General features: G+C 41.1%; 1 protein-coding gene across 1 annotated transcript in view; it reads right to left on the reverse strand.

Annotated features, from left to right (window-relative positions):
* The window catches only part of LOC141004135 (uncharacterized), a 69155-nt gene that overhangs the window by 18503 nt on the left and 30370 nt on the right, over positions 1-20282 (reverse strand). The window contains exons 42-58 of the mRNA XM_073475633.1: positions 20078-20254; positions 19277-19370; positions 19069-19166; positions 18324-18812; positions 17559-18041; positions 16794-17276; positions 16029-16511; positions 15264-15746; positions 14500-14982; positions 14166-14271; positions 13852-13955; positions 13709-13779; positions 13501-13626; positions 13307-13402; positions 13056-13184; positions 12835-12960; positions 12675-12712 (exon numbers count right to left, since the gene is read on the reverse strand). Of these exons, the coding sequence (XP_073331734.1) occupies positions 12675-12712; positions 12835-12960; positions 13056-13184; positions 13307-13402; positions 13501-13626; positions 13709-13779; positions 13852-13955; positions 14166-14271; positions 14500-14982; positions 15264-15746; positions 16029-16511; positions 16794-17276; positions 17559-18041; positions 18324-18812; positions 19069-19166; positions 19277-19370; positions 20078-20254 (4069 nt within the window). The remainder of the gene's footprint in view (positions 1-12674; positions 12713-12834; positions 12961-13055; positions 13185-13306; positions 13403-13500; positions 13627-13708; positions 13780-13851; positions 13956-14165; positions 14272-14499; positions 14983-15263; positions 15747-16028; positions 16512-16793; positions 17277-17558; positions 18042-18323; positions 18813-19068; positions 19167-19276; positions 19371-20077; positions 20255-20282) is intronic.

The raw sequence follows: 20282 nt of genomic DNA on the forward strand, positions 1-20282 counted from the left end.
GCCTATATCAGAAGACTCAGCAGAATTCACTGAACGCGTGGATATAAGGTTTTTGAATGTGCGACAACGTATATGGGAGTTATTAGCCAAAACGCACTGTCCTTGATTATAGCGCCACCTAGTGGTGAAAATTCACAACGACAACAGATTATAAAATTTTTCGCCAGGTCTGATCTATATTCCAAGTTTGGTGAGTTTTGGGGTATGTTGCGGCTGCCAAATATGCGATCCTTTGTGAGGAAGAAGGAGAATAATAATAATAATAATCCTTACGGTTTCAATAGGTCCTCGCACGGAATTCCGTGCTCGGGCCCTAATTAAAGCTGCAAGCAGCGATGAACGGGCCCTCGCAGTCCACGCGGGTCGGGGCGTGCTGCTGTCGGGGCGTGCTCCTTACCCGGACCCATTGCCCCGTTATTGTGCGCGCATGTCTTAACTGGTGAAAGTTCACAATGACAACAGATTATAAAATTTTTCGCCAGGTCTGATCTATATTCCAAGACAGGGGGAATATTAATTGTGTGTCTCTGTTGGCCCAGTTGATCTCGGTTGCTACGGCGATGGTTGTCGGAACTCCCTAGCAATGGCCTGTGACCACAGCTACTGTCTGTGACAGAGCTGATCTGAGAGTGACTTTTGGCTCAGAAGTAGGACTTCAAACTACTGCTATATCTTCAAAACCAAACATGATATCGGCAAAATTTCTTCACCGTCAAGCCAGAAAGGCCTTAAAGAACACAGCCATAATTTTTTGTGGTCCTAGCTTCTAAAATGTGGTAATAGGAGCGAGTTCAAAACAGGTGCAGTTTGGAAAATCCTGGAAAATCCTCCTCCCGATTAACATTGGAGTAAATGGAGCAGTTGAGAGCTACTCTTGTCGGTTAGGGGCAGATAAATCAAAAACTGTAAATCCTACTGATAAAGAAGACACATTGGGAGAAAGAAGACAAGTGTGGCTACAACTCTGTGAAAAAATCACATTTCTACTGTGTAATTTGTGGCTGGGGTCGTCAGAGAAAGAGAGAATTTCTGAGAGTTTTTTTGAGTCTCCCACACTCTGGCAGTTGGTTCTGCACGAACATTCCGCAATACACAATCATTGAAAAAACTAAAATTCTTTAAAATTCACTCAGCATCATTAAAGGGTCACAGTTCAAAAACGAAACATTGTGGGAAAAAAGTTCAAATACGAATTAAATAGACAAGACCCGTGCCTACATTTTAAAGTTTGAATGGTGTTTCTAGGTGAACGTAGGCCAGAGCAGGAGATGTTTGAAAAACGTCGAAGAAATGCTCATCGTGCCATGGAACATTTTTGGTGTGTGAGTTACAGGGGCCAGTCTATACCACGCCTATGAATTTCATGTCCATAAGTGTTATGGTGTGGGCACAGTGCCAAATATAAAAAGAAACTGCCACCAGAGCGCCATCTAGTGTCAGATCGGTAACCCCTTTGTCAGCTATCCTCAGGAGGGCATTGGCAATGAGTGTACCAAGTTTTGTGTTAATTCGACCCACCGATGTGGAGATATAAAATACTTCAATTTAAAGAGCGCCACCTAGTGGTCATCCACCAAAATTTTGCACAGAGCCTTATGGGCTCATGGGGAAGTAGTATCCTGAGTTTCATGTCATTTGGACACACCAATGTGGAGATATGCAACACTTCCTGTTTGGAACGAAATCTGCAGGAAGTTGTTATGTAATAACTTGAGTATTATTTGAAATTCCAAAATTCTTTTAATAACTTTTTGTCAGAAGGGTCCACAGATGTTGTGTGCAAAGTTTCATGCAAATCGGTGAAATTTCCTGGGAGGAGTTCGAAAAAGTAGGTTTTCGACATTTTGCGAATTTGCGGAAAAAAAACCTGGGGCGGAAATGGGCGTGGCCTATATCAGAAGACTCAGCAGAATTCACTGAACGCGTGGATATAAGGTTTTTGAATGTGCGACAACGTATATGGGAGTTATTAGCCAAAACGCACTGTCCTTGATTATAGCGCCACCTAGTGGTGAAAATTCACAACGACAACAGATTATAAAATTTTTCGCCAGGTCTGATCTATATTCCAAGTTTGGTGAGTTTTGGGGTATGTTGCGGCCGCCAAATATGCGATCCTTTGTGAGGAAGAAGGAGAATAATAATAATAATTAAAGCTGCAAGCAGCGATGAACGGGCCCTCGCAGTCCACGCGGGTCGGGGCGTGCTGCTGTCGGGGCGTGCTCCTTTCCCGAACCCATTGCCCCGTTATTGTGCGCGCATGTCTTAACTGGTGAAAGTTCACAATGACAACAGATTATAAAATTTTTCGCCAGGTCTGATCTATATTCCAAGACAGGGGGAATATTAATTGTGTGTCTCTGTTGGCCCAGTTGATCTCAGTTGCTACGGTGATGGTTGTCGGAACTCCCTAGCAATGGCCTGTGACCACAGCTGCTGTCTGTGACAGAGCTGATCTGAGAGTGATTTCTGGCTCAGAAGTAGGACTTCAAACTACTGCTATATCTTCAAAACCAAACATGATATCGGCAAAATTTCTTCACCGTCAAGCCAGAAAGGCCTTAAAGAACACAGCCATAATTTTTTGTGGTCCTAGCTTCTAAAATGTGGTAATAGGAGCGAGTTCAAAACAGGTGCAGTTTGAAAAATCCTGGAAAATCCTCCTCCCGATTAACATTGGAGTAAATGGAACAGTTGAGAGCTACTCTTGTTGGTTAGGGGCAGATAAATCAAAAACCGTAAATCCTACTGATAAAGAAGACACATTGGGAGAAAGAAGACAAGTGTGGCTACAACTCTGTGAAAAAATCACATTTCTACTGTGTAATTTGTGGCTGGGATCGTCAGAGAAAGAGAATTTCTGAGAGTTTTTTTTGAGTCTCCCACACTCTGGCAGTTGGTTCTGCACGAACATTCCGCAATACACAATCATTGAAAAAACTAAAATTTTCAAAATTCTTTAAAATTCACTCAGCATCATTAAAGGGTCACAGTTCAAAAACGAAACATTGTGGGAAAAAAGTTCAAATACGACTTAAATAGACAAGACCCGTGCCTACATTTTAAAGTTTGAATGGTGTTTCTAGGTGAACGTAGGCCAGAGCTAGGAGATGTTTGAAAAACGTCGAAGAAATGCTCATCGTGCCATGGAACATTTTTGGTGTGTGAGTTACAGGGGCCAGTCTATACCACGCCTATGAATTTCATGTCCATAAGTGTTATGGTGTGGGCACAGTGCCAAATATAAAAAGAAACTGCCACCAGAGCGCCATCTAGTGTCAGATCGGTAACCCCTTTGTCAGCTATCCTCAGGAGGGCATTGGCAATGAGTGTACCAAGTTTTGTGTTAATTCGACCCACCGATGTGGAGATATAAAATACTTCAATTTAAAGAGCGCCACCTAGTGGTCATCCACCAAAATTTTGCACAGAGCCTTATGGGCTCATGGGGAAGTAGTATCCTGAGTTTCATGTCATTTGGACACACCAATGTGGAGATATGCAACACTTCCTGTTTGGAACGAAATCTGCAGGAAGTTGTTATGTAATAACTTGAGTATTACTTGAAATTCCAAAATTCTTTTAATAACTTTTTGTCAGAAGGGTCCACAGATGTTGTGTGCAAAGTTTCATGCAAATCGGTGAAATTTCCTGGGAGGAGTTCGAAAAAGTAGGTTTTCGACATTTTGCGAATTTGCGGAAAAAAAACCTGGGGCGGAAATGGGCGTGGCCTATATCAGAAGACTCAGCAGAATTCACTGAACGCGTGGATGTAAGGTTTTTGAATGTGCGACAACGTATATGGGAGTTATTAGCCAAAACGCACTGTCCTTGATTATAGCGCCACCTAGTGGTGAAAATTCACAACGACAACAGATTATAAAATTTTTCGCCAGGTCTGATCTATATTCCAAGTTTGGTGAGTTTTGGGGTATGTTGCGGCCGCCAAATATGCGATCCTTTGTGAGGAAGAAGGAGAATAATAATAATAATAATAATAAGAATTCTTACGATTTCAATAGGTCCTCGCACGGAGTTCCGTGCTCGGGCCCTAATAATCCTTACGGTTTCAATAGGTCCTCGCACGGAATTCCGTGCTCGGGCCCTAATTAAAGCTGCAAGCAGCGATGAACGGGCCCTCGCAGTCCACGCGGGTCAGGGCGTGCTGCCGTCGCGGCATGCTGCCGTCGTTACATGCTGCCGTTGTTACATGCTGCTGTCGTGACATGCTGCTGTCGGGGCTTGTACTTGCAACAACTTCCATTGAGGAAATGAAAGTGAAGGCAGTGAAGCTGTCATTTCGTCATTTAGCAATAAAAGCGCCACCTATTGGTCGATTTGCACGAAATTTTGGAGAAATGCTCATCGTGCCATGGAACACAATTGCCAAAAGTTTTGTGTTGATCGGACTGTATTTCATCAAGATACACAAGAATGTCTGTTTGACCACAATGCGCAGGAAATTGTTGTTTTATATTTTGGGCGTTCTGTGGACTAACACATTTCTTTTAATAACTTTTTGTCAGGAGGGTCCAGAGATGCTGCGTGCAAAGTTTGGTGCAAATTGGAAAAATTGCCTGGGAGGAGTTCGAAAAAGTAGGTTTGCGACATTTGGCGAATTTGCAAATGGAAATTCAGTGCGAACGTGGGCGTGGCCTACATCACACTGTTCGGCTGTATTCAGGGAACACGTAGATATAATGTTTAACAATGTGCACCATATTATGTGGGAGTAATTAGCAAAAAACTTTTTTTCTTGATAATAGCGCCACCTGCTGGTCATTTTTGGTGTGTGAGTTACAGAGGCCAGTCTATACCGCCCCTATGAATTTCATATCCATAAGTGTTATAGTGTGGGCACAGTGCCAATTATAAAATGAAACTGCCACCAGAGCGCCACCTAGTGTCAGATCAATAACCCCTTTGTCAGCTATGCTCAGGAGGCCATTGCCAATGAGTGTACCAAGTTTTGTGTTCATCCGACCAAGCGATGTTGAGATATAAAATACTTCAATTTAAATAGCGCCACCTAGTGGTCATGGGCCAAAATTTCGCACAGAGCCTTTGGGGTTCATGTGGAAGTAGTGTCCTGAGTTTCATGTCATTTGGACATACCAATGTGGAGCTGTGCAACACTTCCTGTTTTGACCCAAATCTGCAGGAAGTAGTTATTTAATAACTTGAGTACAGTTTGGAACAGCAAAATTCTTTTAATAACTTTTTGTCAGGAGGGTCCACAGATGCGGTGTGCAAAGTTTGGTGCAAATCGGTGAAATTGCCTGGGAGGAGTTCGAAAAAGTAGGTTTGTAACATTTCGCGAGCTAGCGAAAAAAAACGGTAGGCGGAAATGGGCGTGGCCTATATCAGGACATTCAGCACAATTCACTGAACGCGTGGATGTAAGGTTTTTGAATGTGCGACAAAGTATGTGCGAGTTATTAGCCAAAACGCACTTTCCTTGACTGTAGCGCCACCTAGTGGTGAAAATTCACAACGACAACAGATTATCAAATTTTTCGCCAAGCCCAATGACTTTGCCAAAAAAAATCGCGTTTTCATACATGTTCAGGCAGTGAAAAATGCGATCATTTGGGACGAAGGAAAACTAAAAATAATTAAAGCTGCAAGCAGCGATGAACGGGCCCTCGCAGTCCACGCGCGTCGGGGCGTGCTGCTGTCGGGACATGCTGCTGTCGGGGCATGCTGCTGTCGTTACATGCTGCTGTCCGGGCATGCTGCTGTCGAGGCTTGTTCATGCAACAACTTGCGTAGAGGAAACAAAACTGAAGGCAGTGAAGCTGCTGTTTTGTCATTTAGCAATAAAAGCGCCACCTATTGGTCGATTTGCACGAAATTTTGTAGAAATGCTCATCGTGTCATGGAACACAATTGCCAAAAGTTTTGTGTTAATCGGATTGTATTTCATCAAGATACACAAGAATGTCTGTTTGACCACAATGTGCAGGAAATTGTTGTTTTATATTTTGGGCGTTCTGTGGACTAGCACATTTCTTTTAATAACTTTTTGTCAGGAGGGTCCACAGATGCTGCGTGCAAAGTTTGGTGCAAATCGGAGAAATTGCCTGGGAGGAGTTCGAAAAAGTAGGTTTGCGACATTTGGCGAATTTGCGAATGGAAATTCAGTGCGAACGTGGGCGTGGCCTACATCACACGGTTCGGCTGTATTCAGGGAACATATAGATATAATGTTTAACAATGTGCACCATATTATGTGGGAGTAATTAGCAAAAAACGTTTTTTCTTGATAATAGCGACACCTGCTGGTGATTTTTGGTGTGTGAGTTACAGGGGCCAGTCTATACCGCCCCTATGAATTTCATATCCATAAGTGTTATGGTGTGGGCACAGTGCCAAATATAAAATGAAACTGCCACCAGAGCGCCACCTAGTGTCAGATCGGTAACCCCTTTATCAGCTGTCCTCAGGAGGGCAATGGCAATGAGTGTACCAAGTTTTGTGTTCATCCGACCAACCGATGTTGAGATATAAAATACTTCAATTTAAAGAGCGCCACCTAGTGGTCATCAGCCAATATTCCGCACAGAGCCTTAGGGGCTCATGGGGAAGTAGTATCCTGAGTTTCACGTCATTCGGACAAACCAATGTGGAGATATGCAACACTTCCTGTTTGGAATGAAATCTACAGGAAGTTGTTATTTAATAACTTGAGTGTTGTTTGGTGTATCAAAATTCTTTTAATAACTTTTTGTCAGGAGCATCCACAGATGCTGTGTGCAAAGTTTGGTGCAAATCACTGAAATTGCCTGGGAGGAGTTCGAAAAAGTAGGTTTGCGACATTTTGCGAGCTAGCGAAAAAAAACGCAAGGCGGAAATGGGCGTGGCCTATATCAGGAGATTCAGCAGGATTCACTGAAAGCGTGGATATAAGGTTTTTGAACGTGCGACAAAGTATGTGGGAGTTATTAGGCAAAACACACTTTCCTTGATAGTAGCGCCACCTAGTGGTGAAAATTCAAAACGACAACAGATTATAAAATTTTTCGCCACGTCTGATCTATATTCCAAGTTTGGTGAGTTTTGGGGTATGTTCAGGCAGTGAAAAATGCGATCATTTCGTCAGAAAAAAAATAATAATAAAAATAATCACGAGAAAAACAATAGGGACCTCGCAGGTTCCCTGCTCGGGCCCTAATAAATAATAAGAATAAGAATCACTACAATTACAATAGGGACCTAGCAGGTTCCCTGCTCGGGCCCTAATTAAAGCTGCAAGCAGCGATGAACGGGCCCTCGCAGTCCACGCGGGTCGGGGCGTGCTGCCGTCGGGGCGTGCTGCTGTCGGGGCATGCTGCTGTCGGGGCATGCTGCTGTCGAGGCTTGTTCATGCAACAACTTCTGTAGAGGAAACAAAACTGAAGGCAGTGAAGCTGCTGTTTCGTCATTTAGCAATAAAAGCGCCACCTATTGGCCGATTTGAACGAAATTTTGTAGAAATGCTCATCGTGCCATGGAACACCATTGCCAAAAGTTTTGTGTTCATCGGACTGTATTTCATCAAGATACACAAGAATGTCTGTTTGACCACAATGCGCAGGAAATTGTTGTTGTATATTTTGGCCGTTCTGTGGACTAGCACATTTCTTTTAATAACTTTTTGTCAGGAGGGTCCAGAGATGCTGCGTGAAAAGTTTGGTGCAAATTTGAAAAATTGCCTGGGAGGAGTTCGAAAAAGTAGGTTTGCGACATTTGGCGAATTTGCAAATGGAAATTCAGTGCGAACGTGGGCGTGGCCTACATCACACGGTTCGGCTATATTCAGGGAACATATAGATATAATGTTTAACAATGTGCACCATATTATGTGGAAGTACTTAGCAAAAAACGTTTTTTCTTGATAATAGCGCCACCTGCTGGTCATTTTTGGTGTGTGAGTTACAGGGGCCAGTCTATATCACCCCAATCAGTTTCATATCCATAAGTGTTATGGTGTGGGCACAGTGCCAATTATAAAATGAAACTGCCACCAGAGCGCCACCTAGTGTCAGATCGGTAACACCTTCGTCAGTTGTCCTCAGGAGGCCATTGGCAATCAGTGTACCAAGTTTTGTGTTGATCCGACCAACCAATGTGGAGATATAAAATACTTCAATTTAAATAGCGCCACCTAGTGGTCATGGGCCAAGATTTTGCACACAGCCTTAGGGGCTGATGGGGAAGTAGTGTCCTGAGTTTCACATCATTTGGACACACCAATGTGGAGATATGCAACACTTCCTGTTGTGACCTGATTCCACAGGAAGTTGTTATTTAATAACTTGAGTATTCTTTGGTGTATCAAAATTCTTTTAATAACTTTTTGTCAGAAGGGTCCACAGATGCTGTGTGCAAAGTTTGGTGAAAATCGGTGAAATTGCCTGGGAGGAGTTCGAAAAAGTAGGTTTGCGACATTTTGCGAGCTAGCGAAAAAAAACGCTAGGCGGAAATGGGCGTGGCCTATATCAGGAGATTCAGCACAATTCACTGAACGCGTGGATATAAGGTTTTCGAATGTGTGACAAAGTATGTGGGAGTTATTAGCCAAAACGCACTTTCCTTGATTATAGCGCCACCTAGTGGTGAAAATTCACCATGACAACAGATTATAAAATTTTTCGCCAGGTCTGATCTATATTCCAAGTTTGATGCGTTTTGGGGTATGTTCAGGCAGTGAAAAATGCGATCATTTTGGCAGAAAAAAAAAAAAAAAAACAAATAATAATTAAAGCTGCAAGCAGCGATGAACGGGCCCTCGCAGGCCACGCGGGTCGGGGCGTGCTGCCGTCGGGGCGTGCTCCTTACCCGGACCCATTGCCCCGTTATTGTGCGCGCATGTCTTAACTGATAGCCAAAAACGGTATTGTGTTGATAATAGCGCCACCTGCTGGTGATTTTTGGTGTGTGAGTTACAGATGCCAGTCTATACCACCCCAATCAGTTTCATATCCATAAGTGTTATGGTGTGGGCACAGTGCCAATTATAAAATGAAATTGCCACCAGAGCGCCACCTATTGTCAGATCGGTAACACCTTCGTCAGCTGTCCTCAGGAGGCCATTGGCAATCAGTGTACCAAGTTTTGTGTTAATCCGACCAACCAATGTCGAGATATAAAATACTTCAATTTAAATAGCGCCACCTAGTGGTCATGGGCCAAGATTTTGCACAGAGTCTTAGGGGCTCATGGGGAAGTACTGTCCTGAGTTTCACGTCATTTGGACACACCAATGTGGATATATGCAACACTTCCTCTTTTGACTGTAATCTACAGGAAGTTGTTATTTAATAACTTGAGTATTCTTTGGAATATCAAAATTCTTTTAATAACTTTTTGTCAGGAGGGTCCACAGGTGCTGTGTGCAAAGTTTGGTGCAAATCAGAGAAATTGTCTGGGAGGAGTTCGAAAATGTAGGTTTGTGACATTTTGCGCATTTGCGAATGGAAATTTAGTGCAAACGTGAGCGTGGCCTACATCATATAATTCAGCTGAATTCAGGGAACACGTAGATATAAGGTTTAACAATGTCTGACAAATTATGTGGGAGTTATTGGTCAAAAACTGCTTTGTGTTGATAATAGCGCCACCTGTTGGTCATCTTTGGTGTGTGAGTTACAGGGGCCAGTCTTTACCACCCCTATGAATTTCATATCCATAAGTGTTATGGTGTGGGCACAGTACCAAATCTAAAAATAAACTGCCACCAGAGCGCCACCTAGTGTCAGATCAATAACACCTTCGTCAGCTGTCCTCAGAAGGGCAGTGGCAAGAATTGTACCAAGTTTTGTGTTAATCCGACCCACCAATGTCGAGATATAAAATACTTCAATTTAAAGAGCGCCACCTAGTGGTCGTCCACCACAATTTCGCACAGAGCCTTATGGGCTCATGGGAAAGTGGTATCCTCAGTTTCATGTCATTTCGACAAAGCAATGTGAAGATATGCAACACTTCCTGTTTTGACCCGATTTTATAGGAAGTTGTTATTTAATAACTTGAGTATTGTTTGGAATTCCAAAATTCTTTTAATAACTTTTTGTCATGAGGGTCCCCTGATGCTGTGTGCAAAGTTTCGTGCAAATCGGTGAAATTGCCTGGGAGGAGTTCGAAAAAGTAGGTTTGCGACATTTTGCGAGCTAGCATAAAAAACCGTAGGCGGAAATGGGCGTGGCCTATATCAAGAGATTCAGCCCGATTCACTGAACGCGTGGATATAAGGTTTTTGAATGTGCGACAAAGTATGTGGGAGTTATTAGCCAAAACGCACTTTCCTTGATTGTAGCGCCACCAAGTGGTGAAAAATCACAACGACAACAGATTATAAAATTTTTCGCTAAGCCTAATGTGTTTGCCAAATAAAATTGACTTTTCATTCACATTCAGGCAGTGAAAAATGCGATCATTTTGGACAAAGAAAAAAAACTAAAAATAAAAATAATAATAATAATAATCATTGCAATTACAATAGGGACCTCGCAGGTTCCCTGCTCGGGCCCTAATAATCACTACAAAAACAATAGGGTCCTCGCAGTTTCACTGCTCGGGCCCTAAAAACGGAAAAACAAGTTTGTTTTTCCGTTTTTCTCTTTTAAACCCAGAACGAAAAAACAGGAAAAACAGAATAACACAAAACCACATTTTGTGCCTGTTATTCTGTTTTAAAACAAAAACAGAATAACGTGAAAATTAAGTTTTTGATTTTTATTGTTTTGTTATTTTGATATTCTGAAAATTCGGGGAATGCTGGGAGATTTTTGCGGAGTCGGGGGGGCGCGTATGTCGCACGGCAGAAGTAACAGCTGATTTTTGTGTATGATTTTATATTTTCCTGCATGATTTTATTATTGTTTGTAGTGATTTTATTATCTTTTATTGTACGGTTTTAAGTGAAGTCAATTTGAGTGTTTACTTCTGCTGAGGCATTTTTTTGATTACCTTGTTAACCTGCACCTGGGAAGCGCTTTACCTCCATAGACTGACCAATAGGTCTGAAGGACGAAGCGGCGAGCGACCAATTGAACGCGAGGAGGAGGGACTCAACGGGCCGCACACGGAAACAAGAGCAGAGGAGAGTGAGACGGATTCGGACGCGGCAGACAGTGCAGACACACGAGCAGTAAGCAGTGACGGGAGAACGACGACATTGACGGACGAGCAGTGGAGGGACCGCCCGAGAAGAGCTGACTAGAGACCAGCGGAAGTGGTGGTAACAACTGAGCCGAAAAAAACCAGAGTGTTACGACGCGACCTTACGGCAGCGGCAGAGTGAGGAGCTCTGCCTAGCCGCGTGTCCTCGCCGATGGTCCGCCCCCCTACGGAGTGAGTCAGAGGAGGAGACCAGAGAGCGGTGTGGCGTCGGACACGAGCAGGAAAGCCGCTGGTATCCGGTCCCGCTCGGGCCTGTACGTTGGGCCTTGTCCCCCTGTGTTGGACAGACTTCTTGGACTTCTAGCCGTATGTTGAAGACAGTATAAAGGACATTTTTCTTTCACATTCTGCTACTTAAACAAAAAACTGTTGACGTGTCTGAGTGTAATAAAAAACAAGCTTGTTTTAACTGAGAAGTGGCAGTTGCCTCCTTGGGGTTAACACAGTGCTCACCACTTGATTTTAAAGGACCAGTACAAAGTTTTAATAATCCCACAATTCTCATTTTTTAACTAGCCTACCTACATTACACGTACACACCACACACCCGTTATTACCGGACTGGACAGCAGCCGAGAGATTTATTAGGTTAGGCTACCCTATTATATCCAAATCATGATCTAGTCTGTCCTGAGCCTACAAAATAAAGTTTGAGAAATGTCTGCATGGTGTAGGCTACACCTGCTTACAGTGCAGCTGACAGATGTGCAGCCATATATATTTTCCTCATCGCTACCTGAGCCACCATCTGAATCGCATTGCGCCCGATTCACATACCTGTAGGCCTATACAGGTAAAAATAAATGTGATAGTATGAAAACATTAGCCTACATATTGTTGTAAATTTTTTTCTCTGACAATAGATTAATAATTATAGTAATAGGTTACAATAACAAATGCTTTTATTATGAAATAGAAATGTGTTGTGTTGTCTTCCGTTAGTGTAGCAGACATTAAATTGTTACAAATAATCTTCTGGTTGCTAGGTAACGAATAGGACCTTTCCTCCTTGTCTTTTTTATTTCGCCTCTGTTGTTTTCCTCCTTGTAACTGTTCAGTATAACATGTTTTAATCAGTAAATATGATCGCATTCAGCCCATAGGCTGAGCCAGCGACTCCCAGAAAAAGACAAAGCTTGCCATTGCAGAGACGCTCGTTCCGGCTCACTTCGTGCGCCTCTGACTCTGCAAAAATCTCCCAGCATTCCCCGAATTTTCAGAATATCAAAATAACAAAACAATAAAAATCAAAAACTTAATTTTCATGTTATTCTGTTTTTGATTTAAAACAGAATAACAGGCACAAAATGTGGTTTTGTGTTATTCTGTTTTTCCTGTTTTTTCGTTCTGGGTTTAAAAGAGAAAAACAGAAAAACAAACTTGTTTTTCCGTTTTTTTAATTTGGTTTTGAAACGAAAAAACGAAAGAACGTTGGGTACACGGATTTTAACACTTACAGATAAATAAAGTTATTATTGGTAAAAATAAAAAAAATATGTTTTCAAACATACCTGAATGTCCTGTCCTCTGCAAACAGCTGGTTTATCATCTGCACGGTTCAACAAAAGCAAACCAATGTCAGCAAATTTCTTTTTAGTGTTTGATCTTTCTGTTGGTGTGTTTTAAATGTGTAACGTCTTAATGGAACAGATTAAGTTAAATCTTCCTCACCTTGCTGACATGAGAGTCATTACACTTATACCAGGTGTTGTCCTCAGACAGGACGGTGGCTGTGTAATGTCCTCCTCTTATACTGCCCATGTGATCCACCATCCCATACAGTTTGTACGTCTTGTTCTACAATGAAGAACACAGACAGGAACATGAAATGATTTTAAAAGCAACAAAGACCATTCAAATGAAAATCACAGATAAAAAAGACTTTTCCTTGCCTTCGACTGTAATTCACATGGCACTTCCACACAGCAGTCTGATTTGAAATGTGACCTGGTGTTGTAGTCAAAGTCAAATCTCTTGACGAGAAGAATCAAGATCTGAGGAGCTTTCACCATCTCACATCCCTAAATAACACAAGAAACATCATCAAACACTATATCCTTTAACACAGAACATTTTAATTTGATTCCAGTATTAAAATTGACCTGGATATTGTTTGTGTTTTCATTTTCAGGTCAAAACTCACACTTGTTGCTCCTGTTTTCTGTTTACAGTCGTTGCAGTACACCATGTTGTCACCAGAGTATGTTTTTGTTTGGAAAGTCCTTTCAAAGCTGCTTTGCTGTGGGAACACAAATGTCGTAATAAATGGCATATTAGCTCAGCATGCTCACATCACATATAAACACTAAACTACAACTGTGAACTCTGTCTGCTCACCACACTGTAGGTTGTATCAGGTGTATCTTTCAGTGACAGTGGAAGAATCCAGAATGGATTTGTCTCATTATTGATGATGTGGCCTTCGGAGCACTTTGTTGTGTCCATCAGCTGTCCTTGGAAAACCTTGAGAAAAAAATGTAATTTACAACACAGCATTCTGATTTGTTCTCCTGTAAATAACATTGTAGATTTAATACGTGCTCACCTCAGAGGCCTGTGGACTGATATGATGTAAAATCTTCTGAAGGCATTCAGCTGCATCACGTTGTTCATAAACTGCAGAAGGATACATTAAACTGAATCTGATATATTCATTTCTTCTAAGCATCTTATGACTGTCCAACTCACCATTATGAATCTCCAAACTCTTTGTGATGTTTACTGTTCCACATGTTTTTGTCTCCAGGTCCGTAAAGATTTTTATCAGCTCTTGATTTGTTTGTGGATCCAACCTTTAGGAAGACAGTAGCTTCTCAGTGAATAGTGACTGTTTACTGCTTTAATGTGCTCAGCAACAGAGTTTTGCACATTTGAAACACCCTTAAACATTCAAATGAATCATCTTATTATACAGTGTTTCTTGTTCACATTTCACATAAAGTTTTCTAAACATTTAAATTGATCTCCTTGTACTTGTACAGATAAAAACAACTGTTTCAAACCTGTCGTGGATCTCAGTCGTCATGAAGAGAACTTGCAGGACACTGTTGAGGTAACATGTGGCTCCCTGATTGTACAGGCCATGATGACGTTTCTGTGTCTGAGTCACTTAAAAGACAGAAAAACACAGTGTCATTACACCATTAATACTTTAGTGGTGTTTGTAAACTTCATTTGGTTCATCAGAGCATTTGTTCATAATGTATCTCATTATGGTATATTAAATAAATCACACACAGAGTAAGGAAAAGTGGTCATTTTTGTATGCTGCCATAGACACACACTGAATCTCTCATTGTAATTTGCAGACAGTAGGACACATGTTCTTCTTTTTACCTCTTTGTTCCTCCTTCTCTGTCTTTGTCTCTTCATCCAGATGTTGTTCACAGGAGTCTTTCGACTGTTCTCCAACATTAACAGAAGCATCTTCTACTCTTCTTTCATTTAACTCCTCAGACTTGCTGTTTTCTCGTGTGTTGCTGTCTTCATTTTCCTGTTCCTCTTCATCTTCACTGCTCTTCACTTCACTCACTGTTGTTTGGTTATTAATTGATGTGTCAGTCTCTACATTTTCTGCATCACCCTCCTCTCCACTAGCCTGAGGTCTCTCTTCCTCCCTATCTTTTCTCATCTGTCCCTCATCCTCTGCACTATGTCCCATCTCTGTGGTTTCTTCATCATCAGTGTTTTTTTTGCTATTTCTTTTGGGTTCTTCGTCTTCTTTCAGGTCTTCAGGACCAATATCTTCACCCTCTTCTTCTTCCACCTCGTCTGTCGGATCCTCTGAAGTGGTCTCACCAGGCTTCTGACACTCTTTGGCTTTGGAGGGAAATAAAAGTAATACATTCAGTAATGAAACAACATGAACAAGTCAAACATGTCAATATCAACATCCATGTAACATAGCTGTGAAATAGATACTTGAGTGTTGTTTGTATACTGTGTATAGCTCATCAATGCACTTTTGCATAGAGTGTCTGAATGTATAACATCAATTATAAAGAGACGATAAAAGTAGTTGTTTTTGTATTCTGTGTTAGACACACACTGATTCTCTTAATAAATGTTGCAGACAGTAGGACACATGTTCTTCTTTTTACCTCTTTGTTCCTCCTTCTCTGTCTTTGTCTCTTCATCCAGATGTTGTTCACAGGAATCTTTCGACTGTTCTTCAACATTAGCAGAAGCATCTTCTACTCTAGTTTCATTTAACTCCTCAGACTTGCTGTTTTCTCGTGTGTTGCTGTCTTCATTTTCCTGTGCCTCTTCATCTTCACTGCTTTTCACTTCACTCACTGTTGACTGATTATTAATTGATGTGTCAGTCTCTACATTTTCTGCATCACCCTCCTCTCCACTAGCCTGAAGTCCCTCTTCCTCCCTATCTTTTCTCATCTGTCCCTCATCCTCTGCACTATGTCCCATCTCTGTGGTTTCTTCATCATCAGTGTTTTTTTTGCTATTTCTTTTGGGTTCTTTGTGTCCTTTCAGGTCTTCAGGACCAATATCTTCACCCTCTTCTTCTTCCACCTCATCTGTCGGATCCTCTGAAGTGGTCTCAACAGGCTTCTGACACTCTTTGGCTTTGGAGGGAAATAAAAGCAATAAATTCAGTAATGAAACAACATGAACAAGTCAAACATGTCAATATCAACACCTATGTAACATAGTCTGTGAAATAGATACTTGAGTGTTGTTTGTATACTGTGTATAACTCATCAATGCACTTTTACATAGAGTGTCTGAATGTATAACATCAATTACAAAGAGACAGTAAAAGTAGTTGTTTTTGTATGCTGTGTCAGACACACACTGATTCTCTTAATAAATGTTGCAGACAGTAGGATACACGTTCTTCTTTTTACCTCTTTGTTCCTCCTTCGCTGTCTTTGTCTCTTCATCCAGATGTTGTTCACAGGAATCTCTCGACTGTTCTCCAACATTAACAGAAGCATCTTCTACTCTAGTTTCATTTAACTCCTCAGACTTGCTGTTTTCTCGTGTGTTGCTGTCATCATGTTCCTGTGCCTCTTCACCTGCACTGCTTTTCACTTGACTCACTGTTGTTTGATTATTAATTGATGTGTCAGTCTCTACATTTTCTGCATCACCCTCCTCTCCACTAGCCTGAGGTCTCTCTTCCTTCCTATCTTTTCTCATCTGTCCCTCATCCTCTGCACTATGTCCCATCTCTGTGGTTTCTTCATCATCAGTGTTTTTTTTGCTATTTCTTTTGGGTTCTTCGTCTTCTTTCAGGTCTTCAGGACCAATATCTTCACCCTCTTCTTCTTCCACCTCGTCTGTCGGATCCTCTGAAGTGGTCTCACCAGGCTTCTGACACTCTTTGGCTTTGGAGGGAAATAAAAGTAATACATTCAGTAATGAAACAACATGAACAAGTCAAACATGTCAATATCAACATCCATGTAACATAGTCTGTGAAATAGATACTTGAGTGTTGTTTGTATACTGTGTATAGCTCATCAATGCACTTTTACATAGAGTGTCTGAATGTATAACATCAATTATAAAGAGACGATAAAAGTAGTTGTTTTTGTATGCTGTGTTAGACACACACTGATTCTCTTAATAAATGTTGCAGACAGTAGGACACGTGTTCTTCTTTTTACCTCTTTGTTCCTCCTTCTCTGTCTTTGTCTCTTCATCCAGATGTTGTTCACAGGAATCTCTCGACTGTTCTTCAACATTAACAGAAGCCTCTTCTACTCTAGTTTCATTTAACTCCTCAGACTTGCTGTTTTCTCGTGTGTTGCTGTCTTCATTTTCCTGTGCCTCTTCATCTTCACTGCTTTTCACTTCACTCACTGTTGACTGATTATTAATTGATGTGTCAGTCTCTACATTTTCTGCATCACCCTCCTCTCCACTAGCCTGAAGTCCCTCTTCCTCCCTATCTTTTCTCATCTGTCCCTCATCCTCTGCACTATGTCCCATCTGTGTGGTTTCTTCATCATCAGTGTTTTTTTTGCTATTTCTTTTGGGTTCTTTGTGTCCTTTCAGGTCTTCAGGACCAATATCTTCACCCTCTTCTTCTTCCACCTCATCTGTCGGATCCTCTGAAGTAGTCTCACCAGGCTTCTGACACTCTTTGGCTTTGGAGGGAAATAAAAGTAATAAATTCAGTAATGAAACAACATGAACAAGTCAAACATGTCAATATCAACACCTATGTAACATAGTCTGTGAAATAGATACTTGAGTGTTGTTTGTATACTGTGTATAACTCATCAATGCACTTTTACATAGAGTGTCTGAATGTATAACATCAATTACAAAGAGACAGTAAAAGTAGTTGTTTTTGTATGCTGTGTTAGACACACACTGATTCTCTTAATAAATGTTGCAGACAGTAGGACACACGTTCTTCTTTTTACCTCTTTGTTCCTCCTTCTCTGTCTTTGTCTCTTCATCCAGATGTTGTTCACAGGAATCTCTCGACTGTTCTTCAACATTTACAGAAGCCTCTTCTACTCTAGTTTCATTTAACTCCTCAGACTTGCTGTTTTCTCGTGTGTTGCTGTCCTCATGTTCCTGTGCCTCTTCACCTGCACTGCTTTTCACTTGACTCACTGTTGACTGATTATTAATTGATGTGTCAGTCTCTACATTTTCTGCATCACCCTCCTCTCCACTAGCCTGAAGTCTCTCTTCCTTCCTATCTTTTCTCATCTGTCCCTCATCCTCTGCACTATGCCCCATCTGTGTGGTTTCTTCATCATCAGTGTTTTTTTTGCTATTTCTTTTGGGTTCTTTGTGTCCTTTCAGGTCTTCAGGACCAATATCTTCACCCTCTTCTTCTTCCACCTCATCTGTCGGATCCTCTGAAGTGGTCTCAACAGGCTTCTGACACTCTTTGGCTTTGGAGGGAAATAAAAGCAATAAATTCAGTAATGAAACAACATGAACAAGTCAAACATGTCAATATCAACACCTATGTAACATAGTCTGTGAAATAGATACTTGAGTGTTGTTTGTATACTGTGTATAGCTCATCAATGCACTTTTACATAGAGTGTCTGAATGTATAACATCAATTACAAAGAGACAGTAAAAGTAGTTGTTTTTGTATGCTGTGTTAGACAAACACTGATTCTCTTAATAAATGTTGCAGACAGTAGGACACGTGTTCTTCTTTGTACCTCTTTGTTCCTCCTTCTCTGTCTTTGTCTCTTCATCCAGATGTTGTTCACAGGAATCTCTCGACTGTTCTTCAACATTTACAGAAGCATCTTCTACTCTAGTTTCATTTAACTCCTCAGACTTGCTGTTTTCTCGTGTGTTGCTGTCATCATGTTCCTGTGCCTCTTCACCTGCACTGCTTTTCACTTGACTCACTGTTGTTTGATTATTAATTGATGTGTCAGTCTCTACATTTTCTGCATCACCCTCCTCTCCACTAGCCTGAGGTCTCTCTTCCTTCCTATCTTTTCTCATCTGTCCCTCATCCTCTGCACTATGTCCCATCTCTGTGGTTTCTTCATCATCAGTGTTTCTTTCGCAGAATTTACTTTTGGGTTCTTCATCTTCTTTCAGTTCTTCAGGATCAACATTTTCGCCCTGTTCTTCTTTCACCTCTGTCAGATCCTCTGAAGTGGTCTCAGACACTTCAGGCTTCTGACACTCTGTGGCTTGGAGGGGAAGAAAACATGAAAAAGTCAAACATGTCAACATATACCTCCATGTAACGTAACCTGGAAAAAGATACTTTAATATTGTTTGTAAACTGTACATAGGTCATCAATGCACTTTTGCATAATGTATTTAAATGTATAAAATAAATCACATGGAGTCAATTAAAGTGGTCATTTTTGTTTGCTGCCATAGACACACACTGATTCTCTTGATAGAAATTGCAGACAGTAGGACACATGTTCTTCTTTTTACCTCTTTGTTCCTCCTTCCCTGTCTTTGTCTCTTCATCCAGATGTTGTTCACAGGAGTCTTTCAACTGTTCAGAAGCATCTTCTACTACAGTTCTGTTTCTGCAATCATTTTTTATATTACAAAGTTTCCTGTTAGTACTTGACATAATGTGTTTTGCATTTTTGTTATTAACTTATATTTGCTACAGATGAAAACAGCAGTTTCAAACCTGTCATGCTTCTCTGGATCTTGCAGGACACTGTTGAGGTAACATGTGGCTCCCTGATTGTACAGGCCATGATGACGTTTCTGTGTCTGAGTCACTTAAAAGACAGAAAAACACAGTGTCACTACACCATCACCAGCCATTTATAATGAATCACATAATTTAATATGTAGCCTATCACTGGCAAAAAAAACCCTTTCATATCCCATAACATATTAACAGTATATAACTCATCCTTTTCATCTGAGAACAAAAATAATGCTCCATGCATTGTGTCCTTTGTGCAGCAGATGCAGGTGATGTTCAACAAAAATGAATTATTCTCACTATTGAACAACATTTCTGAGCAAAACCAAAATCTGATTGAATCAAACTTTTTTTTTTCAAATAGTTCAACCTCTTTTGACACTAAAAGCCAGAGTGCTTACTTGTTTTTATGTTATTTTTCCTCAAAGGTTTAAGGGAAGTTTGTTTTTCTTTCCTGTGATTCAATTCTTCCAACTTGTCTTTCAGGCTGCTGCCTCCATTCATGGACACATTTCATCTACACTACATATTATTTCATCCTGTGTTCCACAGACATTTTTCATCTTCATGTAATGACTCGTCCCTCTGACTGGTGATCTTTTCCTTTTCACATTTTTTTTATCATGTCTAAATCATCACTTCTCCATTTATAAAACATTCAGAAAGCTCAGTCTCATATATCATCTCAGTGTTGACCTTCTTTCACTGTGTGAATCCCCCCTCGACCCCCGAGGCTGATTTTATTTTTGTTTCCATTTAGTCACATCTTTTCCTCACCAACGTCACTGTGTCCCATCTGTCTCTTCTCCTCATCATTAGTGTCCATTTCTACGTCTTTTCTTGTGTATTCCACCTCAGCTTGCATCTGGTCATCCACCTCACTGGTTTCATCCCGTCGTTCAGCTGCATCATCTGTCTGACTTGGTATAGTGGTCACATGGGGCTTCTTAGGTGCTGTGGGTTTGAGGGAATAGTAATTTAT

Source organism: Pagrus major, chromosome 10 (assembly GCF_040436345.1).
Source record: "Pagrus major chromosome 10, Pma_NU_1.0".
Lineage (NCBI taxonomy): Eukaryota > Metazoa > Chordata > Actinopteri > Spariformes > Sparidae > Pagrus > Pagrus major.